General features: G+C 44.9%; 1 protein-coding gene and 1 non-coding gene across 2 annotated transcripts in view; both read right to left on the bottom strand.

Moving 5' to 3' along the window:
* Window positions 1–18,067, bottom strand: part of LOC144485819 (uncharacterized) — a 124,193-nt gene extending 106,126 nt beyond the window's left edge. The window contains 4 exon segments of the mRNA XM_078203899.1: window positions 8,839–9,198; window positions 13,826–14,756; window positions 16,469–16,548; window positions 17,992–18,067. Coding sequence (XP_078060025.1) covers window positions 8,839–9,198; window positions 13,826–14,418 — 953 coding nt within the window. The 5' untranslated portion in view covers window positions 14,419–14,756; window positions 16,469–16,548; window positions 17,992–18,067.
* trnaq-cug (transfer RNA glutamine (anticodon CUG)) lies at window positions 12,360–12,431 on the bottom strand. Its single transcript has one exon. It is a non-coding gene; the product is annotated as a tRNA-Gln (tRNA).
* Window positions 18,068–20,520: the final 2,453 nt, after the last annotated feature.

The following is a 20,520-nucleotide window of genomic DNA, read 5'->3' as shown; positions in this document are numbered from 1 at the left end:
CACAAGCGTGGTTTGAATTTGACTTTAGTCACACCTTGGAAAGGAAGTAGTATAAGATCAAAGCAAGGCATATTGCTTGTTTTTTGACTCCTCAATATTATACAAGATGATCATACTATCAGCAGCTGAGGATGCATCAGAATGTCCATCAGCACCTGAAGCTGTGCCTCATCTGTGTCCAAACTAATCAGATCCTGCAAAATGCATTGTCCCAATTTACACATCCCATATTATTGATCTTCCTTGGGAAACACTGCAGCTTGATTATACAGGCCCACTCTCCACACTAAAAGGAGGAGACTGGTATATCCTGCTAATTGCAGCTATGTTTACCTGGTGGATTGAAGCATTCCCTGTTTGTAAAAATGATGCAGATACGACAGCTAAAATCTTGTGCGAACAGATCTTTGCCAGATGAGACATCCTGAAATGGATGGAGAGTGATAATGGTTCTCATTTCTCAGCAGAAATAATGTAACAGCTCTGCAGGCTTTGGAAAAGAAAAAAATCCAGAAAAATAATTTTGGAAAGAAAAGGATTAATTTCATATTTATCCAGAAATAAAGCCCAGTTGAGTTGGGATGGTTATTCCTGTCAGAAACAAAACCTGACTCAGAATGAACATTGTTCAGTCAAACTGGGTGGCATGGTGGCACAGTGGTGAGCAGTGCAGCCTCATAGCACCAAGGACCCAGGTTTGTTTCCCTTGGGTCACCGTCTTTGTGGAGTCTGCATGTTCTCCTCATGTCTGTGTGGGTTTCCTCTGGGTGCTCTGCTTTCTCCCCACAAAGATGTGCTGGTTAGGTGCATTGGCCATGCTAAATTCTCCCAAATTCAGTGTACCCGAACAGGCGCCGGAGTGTGGCAACCAGGGGATTTTCACAGTAACTTCATTGCAGTGTTAATGTAAACCTACTTGTGACACTGATAAATAAACTTTAAAAAAAACAGCAGTACTGACAGGAGAAGCCTGTGGGTGACCAGTTGTATAGTTGGAGGATACTGTGTACAGTTCTGGTCACCTTTTTATAACTGTGTACAGTTCTGGTCACCCTATTATACTGTGTACAGTTCTGGTCACCCTATTATAACTGTGTAATACACAGTTATAATAGGGTCACCCTAATATGGAAAGGATATTATTAAACTAGAAAGAGTGCAGTAAAGATTTACTAGGATGCTACCGGGATTTGATGGTTTGAGTTATAAGGAGGGGCTGGATAGACTGGGACTTTTTTCTCTGGAGCGTAAAAGGCTGAGGGATGAACTTATAGAGGCCTATCAAATAATGATGGGCATAGATCAGCCAGATAGTCAATATCTTTTTCCAAAGGTAGGGGAGTTTAAAACTAGAGGGCTTAGATTTAAGGTGAGAGGGGAGAGATACAAAAGGGCCCAGAGGGGCAATTTTTTCACACAGAGGGTGGTGAGTGTCTGGAACAAGCTGCCAGAGGTAGTAGTAGAGGCGGGTACAATTTTGCCTTTTAAAAAGTGTTTAGACAGTTACATGGGTAAGATAGGTATAGAGGGATATGGGCCAATGCGGGCAATTGGGACCAGCTTAGGGGTTTTTAAAAAAAAGGGCGGCATGGGCAAGTTGGGCCGAAGGGCCTGTTTCCATGCTGTAAACCTCTATGACTATATGACTCTAAGCCAATCTCTGGAGTCACTTGTGAACTCGTTGGTGTCTAACCAGGTTGAATAACTGAATGAAGCTCTTCCCACACTCAAAATGTGATGTGGAGACTCACCTGATGAAGGAGCAGCGCTCCGGAAGCTCGTGCTACCAAATAAACCTGTTGGACTTTAACCTGGTGTTGTGAGACTACTTACTGTGTCCACACTCAAAACAACTACTCCCCTCTGTGGATTCACTGGTGTCTCAACAGGTTGGAAGGGCAAATCCTTTCCCACAAATGGAGCAGGTGAATGACATCACCCTTGTGTGAATGAGTCGGTGATTCAGCATTTCATGTCTGCTTTTAAAATTTTTACACATTTCGAACATTTAAAAGGACTATTTTCAGTATTAAGAAATTAAATTTCAGTGAGGCAGAATGACAGAGCGAATCCCTTCACACACAGGGTTAGGGTCTGTAATGCACTCCCTGAATGTGCGGTGCAGACAGATTCAAAAGGGAAATTAGACATTATCAGAATAGGAAGAATGTGCAGGGATACAGGGAGAAGGTGGCAGAATGGAACTAGTTGAGTTATGCATTCTTAGAGATGGTGCAGACACAATGGGCCAAATGGCCTCCTTCAGCAGGAAAACTCTTCAGTGACTCTGAAATCTTTAAAAGCCTAAAATGCTGCAATAAAACTCAGCAGGTTCGGCAGCATCTGTGCAGAGAGAGAAACACAGTTAACATTTCAGGTCTGTGACCTTTCTCTGAACTGGGGAAAGTTAGAAATGTAACAGGTTTGGAGAAAGGAACGGGTGGGACAGGGACTAAAGGAAGGTCTGTGATAGGGTGGAAGACAGGAGAGATTGAATGAGAGAAAAGTGAATGCCCCCGAACCAAAGGGAATGAAGATGGAGCGAGAGAAGAAACAGAGAAACAGGAGCTGTGTCTGGAGCAGGGGGGCTGCCAACTGAATAGAACAAAAAATGAAACAATCAAAGAGAAAGAAACAGAACGGGCTGAGAGTTCACTCTCTGAAACTGCTGGACTGAATGTTGGGTCCAGGAGGCTGTAAAGTGTGGAGGCGGGGGGGTGAGTGGGAGGATCTTCTCTTGGACCTGCTCTCGACCCTGGTTAAAGCAGTAATCTGTAGATTCAGGATGGGAGGTGCTGAAGGGGGAGGCAGGGGTCACTCTGGCTGCTGGATGATCTTCTATGGTCTTGTCTGTGCCCAGGAGGCGCTGAAGAGGGAGATTCTGTTTGGCCTTTGTTGCTGATTTTGATCCTTTAGTTTGATTGAACCACATGTTTGGGAAAACAAGAGGAAAGAATTTTTTCGAAAAAAACTAGAATTACCTGTTCTGAATTTCTATCTTGCGCTGATAGTGACACAGACACTCTCGCCTCCTTTACAGGGGATGAGACGGGGAAGATCTACAAACAGAAAATTCAAACCAAACGTCATATCAAAACCTGACAGAGTCAGCCGGTTCATCAGGACCTGAATATCACAGAATCATGGTGCAGAAGGAGGCCATTTGACCCATCGTGTCTGTGTCAGCTCTCCAGATGAGCACTCTGGCTGACTGCCATTCTCCTGCCTTTTCCCGTACCCCTTGTCAGGGAACTTCACTGGCTATCCAGCTATCCATTCTTCACTCTCCAGGAGACCAAATGAAGATTTCCAGAGTTTAAAATTGGCCTTTATTCAAGCTCTGGCAAGCAAAACCTGTTTCAACACACATCACATACAGACTCCCAGAACAAAGGAATGCATTGGCAATTATACCTAAAGGTTTAACTACAAGTAAGTCATAAACACCAACAGAAATTGTATACTTGTTCAAAGGTACTCACTATCCTATCCCAACTAATAGTTCTGATTACTTCATTTGTTTCCCACAGTAGTGTTGAACCAATTACAGCAACTCTGCTTCCCTAATTACAATATCCAATTGTCAACAGGGCACGTACACATAGCAACATTATCAATAAGCACATGGTTATGATCCTTGACTGTCTGGCACCCTGAGTGGTGATTATGACTTCTATCAAAACACACTGCAGTCCTGGGCTGTTATCTGAAAGCAGTGATGTTGTAGTTACAGCCTCTTGTTGTCTATCAAAGCCCCCTTGTTCATTGTTTTTGCAGCTGTGCCTTGCAGCTCCAGCAGTTTCCCAGGAATTTTGCTGCATTGAATGATTTTTAACCCTTTCATCATCCATTCCAGCTATTAGTCCAGCAGACCTTTCCTACTCCTATTTACACATTCACATCCTTCCTTAAATAAGGAAACCAATGGTCTCACCAGTGTTCTGAAGAATAACATCCCTTCTTTTGTAATCTATTTGCCGCACCATAAACAATAACATCCTATTAACTTTCCTGATTACTTGCTGTACCTGCATTCCAGCCTTTTGTGATTCATGCACTTGGACACCCAGATCCCTCTGAATCTCTCACTATTTAGAGAATTTACTCTGTTTTCATTCTTCCTGCCAAAATGGACAATTTCACATTTCATAGAAATCATAGAATCCCTGGAGTGCAGGAGGAGGCCTTTTGACCCATCGAGCCTGCACCGACAACAGTCCCACGCAGACCCTATTCTCATGATGCCACATATTTCCTCCACTAATCCCCCGACACTAAGGGACAATTTAGCATGGCCAATCAACCTAACCCGTACACCTTTAGACTGTGGGAGTAAACCGAAGCACCTGGCGGAAACCCGCACAGGCATGAGGAGATCATACAAACTCCACACAGATGGTCACTCAAGGCCGGAATTGAACCTGGGTCCCTGGTACTGTGAGGCAGCAGTGCTAACCATTGTGCTGCCCTGCACATTTGTCAACATTATACTAAATTTGTCAGTTCTTTGCTCACTTGCTTAACCTGTCTATGTCTCTTTGTGGCCCCTTACATCCTCTTCACAAATTATTTATCTACCTATCTTTGTGCCATCGACAAATTTAACAACCATGCCTTCAGTTCCTTCTTCTAAATCATTTATATAAATGGTCAAAAGGTTGAGGTCCCAGCATTAATCCCTGTGGTACACCACTCGTCACATCCAGCCAGCTAGAAAAAGACCCATTTATGCCAACCTGGCTGGTTAACAGGAAAGAATCTTCTATCCATGCTAATATGTTACCCCTACACTGATTTTTATCTTCCACAATAAACTTTGATGTGGTAACTTATCATTCTGGAAATCCCGGTGCTTTCACCCTTATCCACCTTTGGCTCCTGTTTATCCACAGCACATGTGACTGCTTCAAAGAACTCAATAAATAGGTTGAATATGAATTCCCTTTCTCAAAACCATGTTAGCTCTCTCTCATGGCCTGAATCTTTCTCACTGCCCTGCTATAACATCTTTAATAATAGCTTCTAACATTTTCCCTCTGACATGTTAACTGGCCTGCAGTTTCCTGCTTTTTGTCCCTCCTTTTTTGAACAATAGAGATCCATTTGCTACTTTCTAATCTAATGGAACTTTCCCCAAATCCAGGGAATTTTGGAAAATTATAAACAATGCATCAACTATCTCACCAGCCATTTCTACCCCTCTTCAGCTAAAGAACAGCCAAATGGACTCGAAACGTTAACTCTGTTTCTCTCCTCACAGATGCTGCCAAACCTGCTGCATCTTTCCAGCATTTTGTTTTTATTTCAAATTTTCAGCACCCTCAGTGTTTTGCTTTTATCTTACGAGCCATTTTTAATATCCGAGGATGAAGTCCATCAGGACCCGGGAATTTGTCAGCCCACAGCTCCAACTATTGGCTCAGTACTACTTCATAAGTGACTGTGATTTTCCCCGAGTTCCTTCCTCCCTTTCATTTCCTGATTTTCTGGGATATTACTTGTATCCTCTATACTATCGGATAGGGTACGAGACTATAATGAAGACTGATGCAAAGAACGTAAGAACTAGGAGCAGGAGTAGACCATTTGGCCCCTCGAGTCTGCTCCACCATTCAATAAGATCATGGCTAATCTTTTTGTGGACTCAGCTCCACTTACCCACCTGCTCACCATAACCCTTAATTCCTTTACTGTTCAAAAAACTATTCATCCTTGCCTTAACAACATTCAATGAGGTACCTCAACTGCTTCACTGGGCAGGGAATTCCACAGATTCACATCCCTTTGGGTGAAGAAGTTCCTCCTCAACTCAGTCCTAAGTCTGCTCCCCTTTATTTTGCCATACCTCCTAGTTCTAGTTTCACCCGCCAGTGGAAACAACCTCCCTGCTTCTTTGTTATCTATTCCCTTCAGAACCTTGTATGTTTCTATAAGATCGCCCCTCATTCAAAGTTAAAGTTTATTTATTAGTCACAAGTCAGGCTTAATTAACATCAATGACATTACTGTGAAATTCCCCTAGTCATAGAATCATAGAAACCCTACAGTACAGAAAGAGGCCATTCGGCCCATCGAGTCTGCACTGACCACAATCCCACCCAGGCCCTACCCCCATATCCCTACATATTTACCCGCTAATCACTCTAACCTACACATCTCAGGACACTAAGGGCAATTTTTAGCATGGCCAATCAAACTAACCCGCACAGCTTTGGACTGTGGGAGGAAACCGGAGCACCCGGAGGAAACCCACGCAGACACGAGGAGAATGTGCAAACTCCACACAGACAGTGACCCAAGCTGGGAATCGAACCCAGGTCCCTGGAGCTGTGAAGCAGTAGTGCTAACCACTGTGCTACCGTAGTCGCCACACTCTGGCGCCTGTTCGGTCAATGCACCTAGCCAGCACATCTTTCAGACTGTGTGAAGAAACCGGAGCATCCAGAGGAAACAGACACAGGGGGAACGTGCAAACTCCACACAGACAGTGGCCCAAGCCGGGAATCGACCCCAGGTCCCTGGCGTTATGGGGCAGCAGTGCTAACCACTCTGGAACCATGCCACCCACGAATTGGAATTCTTCTGAATTCCAATGAGTATAGTCCCAGTCTACTCAGTCTCTCCTCATAAACCAACCTAGTGAATCTTCTCTGCATCCCTTCCAATGCCAGTATATCCTTTCTCAAGTAAGGAGACCAAAACTACACAGTACTCAAGGTGTGGCCTGACCAGCACCTTACACAGCTGCAACATAATCTCGCTGTTTTTAAACTCCATCCCTCCAGCAATGAAGGACAAAATTACATTTGCCGCCTTAATTACCTGCTGCACCTGCAAACCAACTTCTTGTGATTCATGCACAAGGACACCAAGGTCCTTCTGCACAGCAACATAAATAATAATCAATTTTGCTGTTATTCCGACCAAAATGGATGACCTCACATTTACCAACATTGTGCTCCATCTCCCAGACCCTCGCCAACTCACTTAGACTATCTATATCCCTTTGCAGACTTCCAGCGTCCTCTGCACGCTTTGCTCTGCCATTCATCTTAGTGTCATCTGTGAATTGTGACACACTACACTTGGTTCCCAACTCCAAATTATCTATGTAAATTGTAAACAATTGTGGTCCCAACACTGATCCCTGCGGTACTGATCGCCAAGCCGAAAAACAACCATTTACCGCCAGTCTTTGCTTTCTGTTAGTTAACCAATCCTCTATCATAGAATCATAGAACCCCTATAGTGCAGAAGGAGGCCATTTGGCCTATCGAGTCGACACCGACAACAATCCCACCCAGGTCCTATCCACGCAACCCTACATGTTCCCCCCGCTAATTCCTCTAACCTACGTATCCCGGAACACTAAGGGACAATTTAGCATGCCCAATCAACCTAGCCCGCACATCTTTGGACGGTGGGAGGAAACCGGAGCAACTGAGCAAACCCACGCAAACACAGGGAGAATGTGCAAACTCCACACAGACAGTGACCCAAGCTGGGAATCAAACCCAGGTCCCTGGAGCTGTGAGGCAGCAGTGATAACCACTGTGCCACCATGCTGCCCATGTTAATCCATTGCCCGTAACACCATGCACCTGTTGAATTCATCTGCCATCTCCTTACTTCCCATTATTAATTGCTAAAACTCACTTTCTCTTGGACCAACATTCACTTTGTCAACACTTTTCCTATTTAAATATCCAGAAACACTTACTATCCATCTTTATATATCTAGCTGCCTTTCTCTCGTACTCTAATTCTTCCCTCCTTATTAATCTTTTCATCATTCTTTGCTGTTCTTTATATTCTGTCCAGTTTTCTAATCTGCCAACGGTCCGTGTGCAATTGTTTACCTTTTTAAGTTTGATACTATCTTTAACTTTTTAGTGAACCACAGATGGTGGGTCCTTCCCTTGGAATTTTTCTTTCTCATTGGAATGTATCCGTTCTAAGTTTTCTGAAATATTCTTTTCAACACCTGCCACTGCATCTCTATTGACCTGTCCCTTAACCTCATTTGCCAGTTCACGTACACTGAACACAGTTTGGTCCTGGATGTGGTTAACAGAAAAATCCAATCACTGTAGTTAGCTGTAAACTCGCTGGTGACTCAGCAGTATGGATGGCCGACTGAATCTCTTCCCAAACTCGGAGCAGTTGAATGGTTTCACCTCAATGTGAACATCGCTGATGTATAGCGAGTTGAGATGATCCCCTGAAGCCAGCCTCACAGCAAAAGCAGACAAATGGCCTCTCCCCAGTGTGAACTCAGTGGTGTGCAATCAGCTAGGAAGACTGAGTGAATCTCTTCTCACAGTGAGAGCAGGTGAATGGCCTCTCCAAGGTACGATGGCGTCAATGAGTTTCCAGCTCTGACAGGTAACTGAATCTCTCCTCACTGTCTCCACATTTCCATGGTTTCTCCTTCATGTGACTGTGGTTGGGAACGGTGCTGTTTCCTTCCATGTTCAAAAATCTCTGCTTTTCAGGATATGACAAATTGTGCGGCTCCATCCAATCCTGATCTGATGTTTTGTACGAGTTTCCCGATTCCCAAATCCTCTTCTTCAAAGGCCAATATTAATATCTATAACAGAGCTGGAGTTATTTTTCAATTCAGCAGAAACAGACCCAAATGAACATGGTTCAGTCTGAATATGATTAACTGCACAATCCAAATGTAATAGTTACTTGTGAATTTGCTGGTGTTTCGGCAGCCTGGATGAGGTAATGTATCCCTTCCCACACTGGGAACAAATGAATGGCCTCTCCCCAGTGTGAACCCGTTGGTGATTTACCAATGTGCATGATTGACTGAATCCCTTCCCACACAAACAGCAGGTGAATGGATTCTCCCCAGTGTGAATTCGCTGGTGTTTCAGCAGATGAGATGAGGTAGTGAATCCCTTCCCACACTGGGAGCAGGTGAATGGCCTCTCTCCAGTGTGAACTCGCTGGTGTAGTGCTAGGTTAGATGACCGATTGAATCCCTTCCCACACTGGGGGCAGGTGAACGGCTTCTCCCCAGTGTGAACCCGCTGGTGTACTGCTAGATTAGATGACCGATTGAATCCCTTTCCACACTGGGAGCAGGTGAACGGTCTCACCCCGGTGTGAATACGCCGATGAATTTCCAGCTGGGATGGGTAATCGAATCCCTTCCCACAGTCCCCACATTTCCACACTTTCTCCCTTTTGTGACTGCAATTATGTTCTGAAAGGCTGGATGATTGGTTGAGATCTTGTCCACACACAGAACATATGTACAGTTTCTCTCCACTGTCAACGGTGCATTTTTCTTCCATGTCCAAAATGCAATGATATTCAGGATACAATAAATCAGCCAACTCAATTGGGTTCTGATATCATGTTTGGTTTCAGTTTCCAAACTGTAAATCCTTCTCTTCCGGAACACTCTGAAATGGATTTAAAACAGAAAAAAGGGAGTGAGAGAGAACCCACAAAAACCAAAAGCAGGTTGTGAAATTGAGCTGAACAAATCTGATCATTTGTGGGGTCGGTATTAAGAGAAAGTGACCATGAAAACTGCTGGATTGTAATAAAACTCCAACTAGTTCACTGATATCCTTCAGGGAAGAAAACCTGCCACTGGTCTGGGCGTCATGGGAGGAGACAGAGAGAAGTAGGAGAAGCCGAGGGTGAAGGAGCAGGATTTTATACATCTACAAATCAATGAGAACATTGCCAGAATCTCCTGAACCCACAACCTCCACCACCTAGAAGGGCCAAGGTAGCAGGTAGATGTGAAAACCATCAGCTCCAAGTACCCCTCCAACTCACACACCATCCTGATTTATATGGCATCCAGTACTGAAAGAATGCAATTTCTTTCATATAAATACTGGGAAGACTCCACTCCCTCACCACCAACACTAACCCTCTTCCTGGCAACTGTCTGAGGCTGAACAAGGCTGTTCCCAACCATGGTGAAATATTTCACGATGTGGAGATGCCGACGTTGGACTGGGGTAAATACAGTAAGAGTTTTAACAACACCAGGTTAAAGTCCAACAGGTTTATTTGGTAGCAAATGCCATTAGCTTTCGGAGTGCTGCTCCTTCTCACGGGAGAAGCAGCGCTCAGAAAGCTAATGGCATTTGCTACCAAATAAACCTATTGGACTTTAACCTGGTGTTGTTAAAACTCTTACTGAAATATTTCACCCCAAGTTGAGCTTCCAGCCACATATCCACATCATCATCAAGACCGCCTATTTTCACCTCAGTAACATCGCCCGACTCCACCCCAGTCTCAGCTCATCTGGAACCCTCATCCATTCACTGTGACGTGAAACTCAGGGGAATGGGAATATAGAAGGGGAATGAGACTGACTGAATTTCTCTACAGAGAGTTGGCATGGATTTGAGTTGCAAAATGGATTCCTTCTATGTTATAATGTCTCCATCACTGGAAATAGATAACATTGACACAGTGCCATATATTTCAAGACAAGAAATGGGGAATCATAATTCAGCTAGACGTTTTCTTCTTATTTTGCGCGAGATTGGAACCAAGATCTGGGAGATTGTGTCAGTGGAAACAATAATCATCCCCATTGCCATTCAGTCACTCCAACCTTACATCCTGTCACAAGGTCATAAAAAGAGTTCTTGCCCTCTTTTTGTCCTTCACTCTGCAGTTGCTTGTAAACCATTAAATCTCTAACTTCTTCCATTTTGGATATAACGTCAGCGACCCGGAACATTCACTTTGTTTCCCTCTCCAAAGACGATGTTTGACCTGCTGAGTGTTTCCAATATTTTCTGTTTTGAAATGGGATTTTCAGTAACTTCAGTGTTTCTTTTTCTAGTTCAATGTGGATTAGTTTTCTTGGACTGAATGTTCCCTGTTTAAATCGTTAAAGGGCCGAGGTATTAAAAAATAAGATACAAGAATGTGTCACCCTATTTGACATAAAATGAAACAAAATGAGGATCAATCATTCCAAAAGATGTTCCTAATTCAAAATATCTTTTGCAGGGGGTCCACCTCCGGGTGCCATTCACTCACTCATCTGTCCCAATTTAAACCAGAAGTCAGATGGCGACAGTCCAGATTGCGAAGCGTTACACCAAGGAAACAACAGCACTCTGACCTATGACACCAGATCTTGCTCCCAAAACACACACACACACACACACACACACACACACTTGCTCAATAATTGCCAGTCTCCAGTCGAATGGTTGCTGTTGTGTGACACCAGCTGATTCTTTCTTTCAGCAGATGATTTAAAGAGTAGCGAAAGATGAAAAAATACATTGCTGATGTCGGCACCTATCGCCAGAGGCTCAGCAATGTGCAGTGTAATGGAAGTTGAACTGGCTGAAAAATTGTCCTCCCGATTCCTGCTTTATGAGGAACTGAAATAAAAGATCCATCGACAAATCAATCCTCAACAATGGCAAAGAAGAGCAAGGGTCCGCCTAAATTTAAACTCGGTTCGCTGGATTCAGAGTGGTCACCATTAGACCAGAGGACAGACAACATAGCAGCCGGCTGCAAATGGTCACTCAAAGCATTTGACCCACTTGCTGTTGCTGCCACATTGAATGAAAAAGTTCACATGCTTTGAGTAACTATTTGCATCAGGTGGCTCTGTTCCTGTTTCTGTGGTGTGATGGTGGGCACTCTGGACTCCGAATGCAGTAAGCGGAGTTCAGAACTCGGTGAAAGATTGTTTTTATTTGCTAAAGACGATGATGAGTTTGCTGAAGCGCATTTCATTTTTACTTCTCAGAAAGTGGAAAACTAAACACTGAGGAAATTTCAGCAAATTCCAGCGCAATCACATTGCAGACGATGCAGCGAATGACTCTCCCGGCGTCATTGCATCAGCTCCAGAGAACGATTGCTCAAGAACACAAAGGGCTGAGAAGCAGGGAAACCACAGTGGGCAGGGGGTCCACCTACATGTGTCACTCATTCACTCATCCGTCCCAATTTAAACCAGAATTCGGAGGCGAGCGGCCAGAGTGCGAACCATTACACCATGGAATCGACAGCAGTCTTTTCTCCAAAACACACACACACGCACCGACTCTCTTTCTCTCTCTCACGCACTCACACGCACACACTCACATTTTGCTCAATAATTGCCAGACTCCAATCGAATTGTTATTGTGCGACACCAACTGCTTCTATCTTTCAACAGAGGAGGTAAAGAGTGGCGAAAAGATGAAAAGCACTGATGTTGCAGGCATCTGGCGCCAGAGGTTCAGCAATGTGCATTGTAACAGCAGCTGAACTGGCTGACAAATTGTCCTCTCGATTTGGACTTGGTGAGAAAATTAAACGCCCTTTAGTATATCCATCATCTGCAAATTAAAGCAAGGCTCCGCCGAGATTTGAACTCGGATCGCTGGATTCAGAGTCCAGAGTGCTCACCATTACACCAGGGAACCCAGCACACCGGAGCAATCTGAAAATGGTCGCTCAGTACCTGTGCCAATTTGAACAGCAGGGCAAAATATCAGTCCGAGGTATCAGTAACACAGGCATGTACTTCCCTTCGGAGTGTTTGATGGGATATTTAGGCAAGTGTTCTCTTCCTGTTGGGGAACACTTCAGCAGTCATGGGCATTCAGCCTCTGATCTTCGGGTAGGCTTTCTCCAAGGCGGCCTTCACGACACACCCTTCACTAACTCCTGCTGCTGATCTACCTTTACCTCACAAATAGCAATTTGTCCTGGGATACCGTGGAGGGATACCAAGGCTAAGAGAGACTCTTTGGAAGGGATGGGAAGTGGGTTCATGAGAGTAACCAGAGGGCGAAGAACTGAAATAATCCAAGTAATGAGGTCTTGGCACAGTGGTTGCTTTCTCATATCTGAGTCAGGAGGTTGCAGGTTCAAATCCACATCCAGACAATTGAACAGAAATTCCGGACTGACGCTCCATTGCAGTACTGAGGGAGCCCCGCACTGTCAGAGGTCCCGTGTTTGAGGTGAGACTGAACAGACAGGTGCAAGAGATCCATTGATGCTATTTCAAAGAGCTGGGGATTTCCCCCCAGAGTTTTGGTCAATCTTTATTCCTCAATCAACATCACTCAAATACACGAGCGCACAGTGGTTAGCACTGCTGCCTCACAGCTCCAGCGACCTGGGTCCAATTCCCGGTTTGGGTCACTGTCTGTGTGGAGTTTGCACATTCACCCCGTGTCTGCGTGGGTTTCCTCCGGGTGCTCCGGTTTCCTCCCACAGTCCAAAGATGTGCGGGTTATGTGCATTGGCTATGCTAAGTTGCCCATAGTGTCCCGGGATGTGTAGGTTAGAGGGAATAGCGGGGTAACTATGTGGGATTGTGACAATAGGGCCTGGGGGGCGGATTGTTGTCGGTGCACACTCGATGGGCCAAATGGCCTCATTCTGCACTGTAGGGTTTCTATGACATTATCTGGAGTATTGTTCATGGGATCTTGCTGTGCACATGAGCTGCTGCATTTTCAACATCGTTTGAACTTCAAAAGAAATTAATTGGCTGAAAAAGCTTTGGGACAACCTGATGTCATGAAAGGCTCGACAGAAATATAAATCTTTTTTTAAATGAGAAAAGACCAGAAATGGAACAGTCGAGAACAGGATTTCAATTAGCCCCCTCTTATCCTGGAGAAAACAAATACTTAACAAAAGGGTATTTGACACTGAGCTGATTTATTTTACATGTATTCAGAATATTAAACTCCATCCCAGTTCTTGGGATTATCATCAGAAACAAACTCCACAAGTTAGAATGAACATGGTTCAGTCCAGGATGTGATTAACAGCAGCAATAGCAGCAGAATCCAATTGCTGCTGTCAGTTGTGAACCCGCTGGTGTCTCAGTAGGTGGGATGAATTAGTGAATCTCTTCCCACACTGGGAGCAGGTGAATGGCCTCTCCCCTGTGTGAACTGGTTTGTGTCTCAGTAGGTGGGATGACTGAATAAATCCCTTCCCACACACAGAGCAGGTGAACAGTCTCTCCCGCGTGTGAACTCGCTGGTGTTTTAGCAGAATTGATGAGTGAATGAATCCCTTCCCACACTCGGAGCAGGTGAATGGCCTCTCCCCAGTGTGAACTTGCTGGTGTGTCTGCAGGTTGGATGACTGAGTGAATCCCTTCCCACATACAGAGCAGGTGAACGGTCTCTGCCCAGTGTGAATGCGTTGGTGGGTCAGCAAATCCGGTTTCCTTTTAAAGCTCTTCTCACAGTCAGAGCAAGTGAAAGGTTTGTTATCAGAATGAACAAGATGGTGTGTCTGAAGACAGGATAACCGAGTAAATCCTTTCCCACACACAGAGCAGGTGAATGGCCGTTCCCCGGTGTGACTGCGTCGATGAGCCTCCAGATGGGAAGGACAACTGAATCCCTTCCCACAGTCCCCACATTTCCATGGTTTCTCCATGGTGCCAGTGTCCTTGTGTCTCTCCAGGTTGGATGATCAGTTGAAGCCTCGTCCACACACAGAACACGTGTACAGTTTCTCCTCGCTGTGAATGGTGTGATGATTTTTCAGGCTTTGTAACTGGTTCAAGCTCTTTCCACAGTCAGTTCACTGGAACACTCTCACTCAGGTGTGTGTGTGTCTCGGTACTTTTCTAGTCACACTGATGTTTGAAATTCTTTTCCCACAAACAGAACAGGCAAACGTTTCTCCTTCCACATTCAGAGGTTGATGATATTCAGCTCCTGATGAATCGAGTGAATGTCAGATATTGACGAGTGTTTCCCGATTGTAACTCCCTGCGGAAAAAAGTGTTTAGAAAAGCTGTCAATGTAAGGACAGGATAACATTCAGAACAAACGTTTCTCTTGGTTTGAGTTTGCTGTGTGTTAATCCTCCCCTTTTAACCCCTTAGAAAAGGAGTTTCCAAAATCCATCACTGTCAGTCCAGGATACAAACTCTGAATTTGGTTATCGGAAGGGGATGAATGAACCAGGTTAGACGGAAAAGGCAGGGGAATACCACTCAGTGAATTGCTCATTCTGAGAGCCAGCACAGACACAATGGGCCAAATGGCCTCTTTCTGTGCTGTAACAATTCAGAGAAAGTCACAACATTCCCTCCTCCTGGTTTCTCGCCCAGGATGAGGACACATTGATTTGATTTATTGTGACATGTGAAAAGTAATGTTTCTGGCAACCTATACAGACAAAACATACCATTCGTAGAGTATATAAGGGAGAAATACAAAGTCTCACAACACCAGGTTAAAGTCCAACAGGTTTATTTGGTATCACGAGCTTTCAGAGCACTGCCCCTTCATTAGGTGAGCGTGTTCACCTGATGAAGGAGCAGTGTTCCAAAAGCTCCCAGATTTTTAACAAATTTAACAAAAGAATAACCAATTTTAACAAAAATAACAAACAGAACATAATTTCATTCATGCCTTGTGAAAAACATGGATCTGAATCTTGTGTTCAGAGCTGGGTGTGTGGAGATATTTTCAGATGAGCCTTGGTCAACACCACTGAGACCAACTTTAAATTGCAGATTGTATGAATGGAATGGATTTGAAGCCCTGTCCCCAGAACATTGTGCTGTCTCTCTGGATTACTAATGCAGTGACATTGCCACAGGTTCAGTCTCTGAATTCAGGGGAATGATCACAGTCACATATTCTTAAAGGGAGACTGCAGGTCCAAGAACATAATCAGCTAATTAACTAGAATCTTAAACTCCAGCCAGTATTATGGTTGGTAACATCAGAGCAACAAACCTGAATTGTCAGAATGAACGTGGTTCAGTCCTGGGTATGATGAACACCAGCAACATCAGTGGAATCCAAACCCTTCAGTCACTTGTGAACTTGCTGGTGTGTCATCAGGTGGGCTAGCTGACTGAATCCCCTTGCACACACTGAACAGGCGAATGGTTTCTCCCGGGTGTCAACTCGCTGGTGTGTCAGAAGGTTTGATGAAGTTTTGAATCCTTTCTCACACATGGAACAAACGAATGGTCTCTCGCCAGTGTGAACTCGCTGGTGTGTCAGAATGTTTGATGAATTAGTGAATCTCTTCTCACACACAGAGCAGGTGAATGGCCTCTCCCCAGTGTGAACTCGCTGGTGTGTCAGCAGCTGGGATAACTGAATGAATCCCCTCCCACAAACAGAACAGGTGAATGGCTTTTCTCCAGTATGAACTCTCTGATGTATCAGAAGCTCAGATGACTGAGTGAATCCCTTCCCACATACGGAACAAGTGAACAGCTTCTCTCCAGTGTGACTGAATTTCCAGCAAGGATGGGTATTTGAATCCCTTTCCGCAATCTCCACATTTCCAGTTTCTCCGTGATGCTGGTGTCCTTATTTCTCTCCAGGTTGGATGATCAGCTCAAGCCTCGTACACAGTACACGTCTACGAATTCTCTCTGCTTCAATTGCAATGTTTTATACACTATGCAACTGTTAAAACAATCTTCCCTCCATATTCAAAGGGCAATAATACTCACACTCCGATTCATTGAGTATCAGATATTGATGCGATGTTTGGTTTGCGTTTCCCACCTCCAAATCCTCTGCTTCTAATAACCTGATAAAGGAGTTTGAAAAGTCATCACTGTCAGTACAAGATAGAAATTCTTAACAGACAGTTCTCATTTGGTGGAATATTTTCCACTTTCATTCCCCCCAATTAATTTGGTCCTGAATTGATCCTAAATTGAATATCTTCTCCACAAATCCTCAGCTTCTAATATGTTGTCAATGGAGTTTACAAATGTAACCAATGTCAGTCCAGGATAGAAATTCTCAACAGACAATTCAAATCTGTATATCCCCATCCCACACACTCTCCCTCCTCCCTGGAAATCCAAATTAAGTTTTGGATAATACTTTCGAGATCCTTTTAACAAATTTAACAAAAAAAAACAATTTTAACAAAAATAACAAATTGAGCATAATTTCATTCATTACTTGTGACAAACATGAATCTGAATCACTCTGACTGGCCAGACAGAATAACAGACGTTAATGTTAACAGTTACATGGGTAAGATGGGTATAGAGGGATATGGACCAAATGCAAGCGATTGGGAGTAGTTTAGGGGTTTAAACAAAAAGGGTGGCATGGACAAGTTGGGCCGAAGGGCCTGTTTCCATGCTGTAAACCTCTATGACTCTAACCTTGCGTCCAGAACTGTGTGTGTGGAGATTTTCTCAGAGGAGCCTCAGTCACCAGGGGTTTACAATGGGTTTGCCTCACAACATCAGGGACCCGGGTTCAATTCCCGGCTTGGATTACTGTCTGTGTGGAGTTTGCATTTTCTCCCCATGTTTGCGTGCATTTCCTCCGGGTACTCCAGTTTCCTCACAGTCCAAAGGTATGCAGGTTAGGTTGACTGGCTGTGCTAAATTGAGCCTAGTGTCAGGGGGGATTAGCAGGGTAAATGTGTGGGGTTACAGGAATAGGGCCTGGGTGGGATTGAGGTCGGTGCAGATTCAATGGGCCGAATAGTCTTCTGTACTGCAGGGATCCTATGATTACCATCACTGAATCTAACTTTAAATTGCAGATTGTATTAATTGAATGGATTTGAAGCCCTGTCCCCAGAACATTGTGCTGTCTCTCTGGATTACTAATGCAGCGACATTGTCACTCGGTCAGTGTGTCCCCCCTGCTCTCTTTATTGGAGGTGGTTTGTGGGGAGAAAACGGAAGCGGTGGATAGTGAGTGGAGAATGTTCATTGTAATCCCCCGGCCCTGACCTCTCACCCGACACCTCACAATGCCCGGGGACTGATTGACAGCAGCTCCGACCAATAGGAGGAGGGGGCGGGGCTGGAGGACCAATCGGAATGCATGAGAGGCGAGGCTGAGTGAGGCATGCGCAGTGTGATTAAGGGCAATGGGGAAGTTTTTTTTTCCGATCTGCAATCGGTCCAGGAGAGAATGGCGGGAGCGATGGATCAGGTCAGTGACTGGATACGCTTCGTAAGCATGTTATATAGATTGCAAATGAGAAAGAATAACCCACCGGTTCCCGGGGACCGTTCCCCCGCCCTGGAGTGCTTTTCTCACAGAGCTGGGTTAGCGGCCGCCATCCTTATCCGGGCACTCGCAGTAGATAGAGCGCATGCGCAGCCGCCAGTTTTATTCGGGTACAGGTAGAGCGCATGCGCAATAGCCATCTTTGTTGGGGGCAATAATTTTGATTATTTTTTCCAAGAGAAATCAACCTGCTTCACGCTTCTACTTCCAGTTTCTTATTATTGAGGCAGAACAATGATAAATGGCCAGGGCAGTGACAATCATTTCTATTTATGTTGTGTCTTCAACAAAATAAAAGTTTTAAGGCAATTTGGAGAAATGTTACAAAATAACAATTGACACTGAGCCAAATGACGAGATCACAGAATCCCTGTCGTGCAAACCATTGGGCCCATCGAGACTGCATCAACAACAATCCCACCCTGACCCTATCCCCGTAACCCCACGTATTTACCCTGCTGACATGAAGGGGCAATGCAGCATAGCCAATCAACCTAACCTGCACATCTTTGGAGTGAGGGAGGAAACTAGTGGCACACGGAGTTGGGGGTAGTGTGTTAAAGTGGATTGGGGACTGGCTATCCGACAGGAAGCAAAGAGTCGGAATAAATGGGTGTTTTTCCGGTTGGAGGAAGGTAACTAGTGGCGTGCCCGCAGGGATCGGTACTCGGGCCGCAACTATTTACCATTTATATAGATGATCTGGAGGAGGGGACGGAGTGTAGGGTAACGAAGTTTGCAGACGACACAAAGATAAGTGGAAAAGTGAATCGTGTGGAGGACGGAGAAGATCTGCAGAGAGATTTGGACAGGCTGAGTGAGTGGGCGAGGATATGGCAAATGGAGTATAAGGTTGATAAATGCGAGGTTATACACTTTGGAGGAAATAATAACAAATGGGATTACTATCTCAATGGAAACAAATTAAAACATGCTACCATGCAAAGGGACCTGGGGGTCCTTGTGCATGAGACGCAAAAGCCCAGTCTGCAGGTACAACAGGTGATCAAGAAGGCAAATGGGATGTTGGCCTATATTGCGAGGGGGATAGAATATAAAAGCAGGGATGTCTTGATGCACCTGTACAGGGCATTGGTGAGGCCGCAGCTGGAATACTGTGTGCAGTATTGGTCCCCTTATATGAGGAAGGATATATTGGCATTGGAGGGAGTGCAGAGAAGGTTCACCAGGTTGATACCGGAGATGAGGGGTTTGGATTATGAGGAGAGGCTGAGGAGATTGGGTTTGTACTCGTTGGAGTTTAGAAGCATGAGGGGGGATCTTATGGAGACTTATAAGATAATGCGGGGGCTGGATAGGGTGGAGGCGGAGAGATTCTTTCCACTTAGTAAGGAAGTTAAAACTAGAGGACACAGCCTCAAAATAAAGGGGGGTCGGTTTAAGACAGAGTTGAGGAGGAACTTCTTCTCCCAGAGGGTGGTGAATCTCTGGAATTCTCTGCCCACTGAGGTGGTGGAGGCTACCTCGCTGAATATGTTTAAAGCGCGGATGGATGGATTCCTGATCGGTAAGGGAATTAAGGGTTATGGGGATCAGGCGGGTAAGTGGTACTGATCCACGTCAGATCAGCCATGATCTTATTGAATGGCGGGGCAGGCTCGAGGGGCTAGATGGCCTACTCCTGCTCCTATTTCTTATCTTATCTTATCTTAAACTGGAGCACCCGGAGGAAACTCATGCAGACATCGGGGAAATGTGCAAACTCTGCACAGAGGCTGGAATTGAACCTGAGTCCCTGGCACTATGAGACAGCAGTGCTAACCACTGTGCCATCAGTTTTGAGTAGTCTTAACGAAGGAGAGTGAGGTAGAGAATCAGAGCGGCTTTAGGAGGAAATTCCAGAGCTTGTGACTTGGACAAATGAAAAAGGTCATTACTGGGAGAGTGATTAAAATTGGAAATGCTTAAGAGCCTGAGTGGCTGAGAAATATTACATAAATTTGGATGATTGCAACTATGTCGGTAAACAGGAATGAGAAATTTTAAAATTTGGTGCTTTTTAAAAGGAAGTGTTTGTAGACTGGTAAGCTCTACGGTGATGGCCGAACAAGATATGATGCGAGTAAGCACATAACCTTTAAAAAAATAGTCTGGTTCAGCCTCATTCATTTGGCAGGGACAGGGATAGAGTTGCTGGTGAGGAACTGAGTGCAATGGGTCCACTCTTCTCAGAATGTCAGACGAATTTGGATGGTGCGTGGCTCAGAGGGGAGCTTGCAGGTGATGGTGTCCACATACTCCTGCTGCCCTGGTCCATCCAGGTGGTGGAGGTTGAGGGTTTCGGAGATTCTATCAAATTGTGGCTCTGTTCTAGGTCTATAAAATGCCTCTCCATTGCCCATGTCTCTCCCACCCACTTCTCTCATTCTTACTCTTTCTGTCTCTCTTGTCACATTGAATTCTCGAGCCCAGGGTGGTAGATGTTCCATCGTTGGTTAAGTTTAAGGATGGGATGGAGAGATTTTTGGTTTCTTGGGCGGGGTGGGTGGGGGGG

Source organism: Mustelus asterias, unplaced genomic scaffold, assembly GCF_964213995.1.
Source record: "Mustelus asterias unplaced genomic scaffold, sMusAst1.hap1.1 HAP1_SCAFFOLD_221, whole genome shotgun sequence".
NCBI lineage: Eukaryota > Metazoa > Chordata > Chondrichthyes > Carcharhiniformes > Triakidae > Mustelus > Mustelus asterias.
The sequence above is the reverse complement of the archived record's forward strand: the minus strand, read 5'-3'. Positions and strand labels throughout refer to the sequence as shown.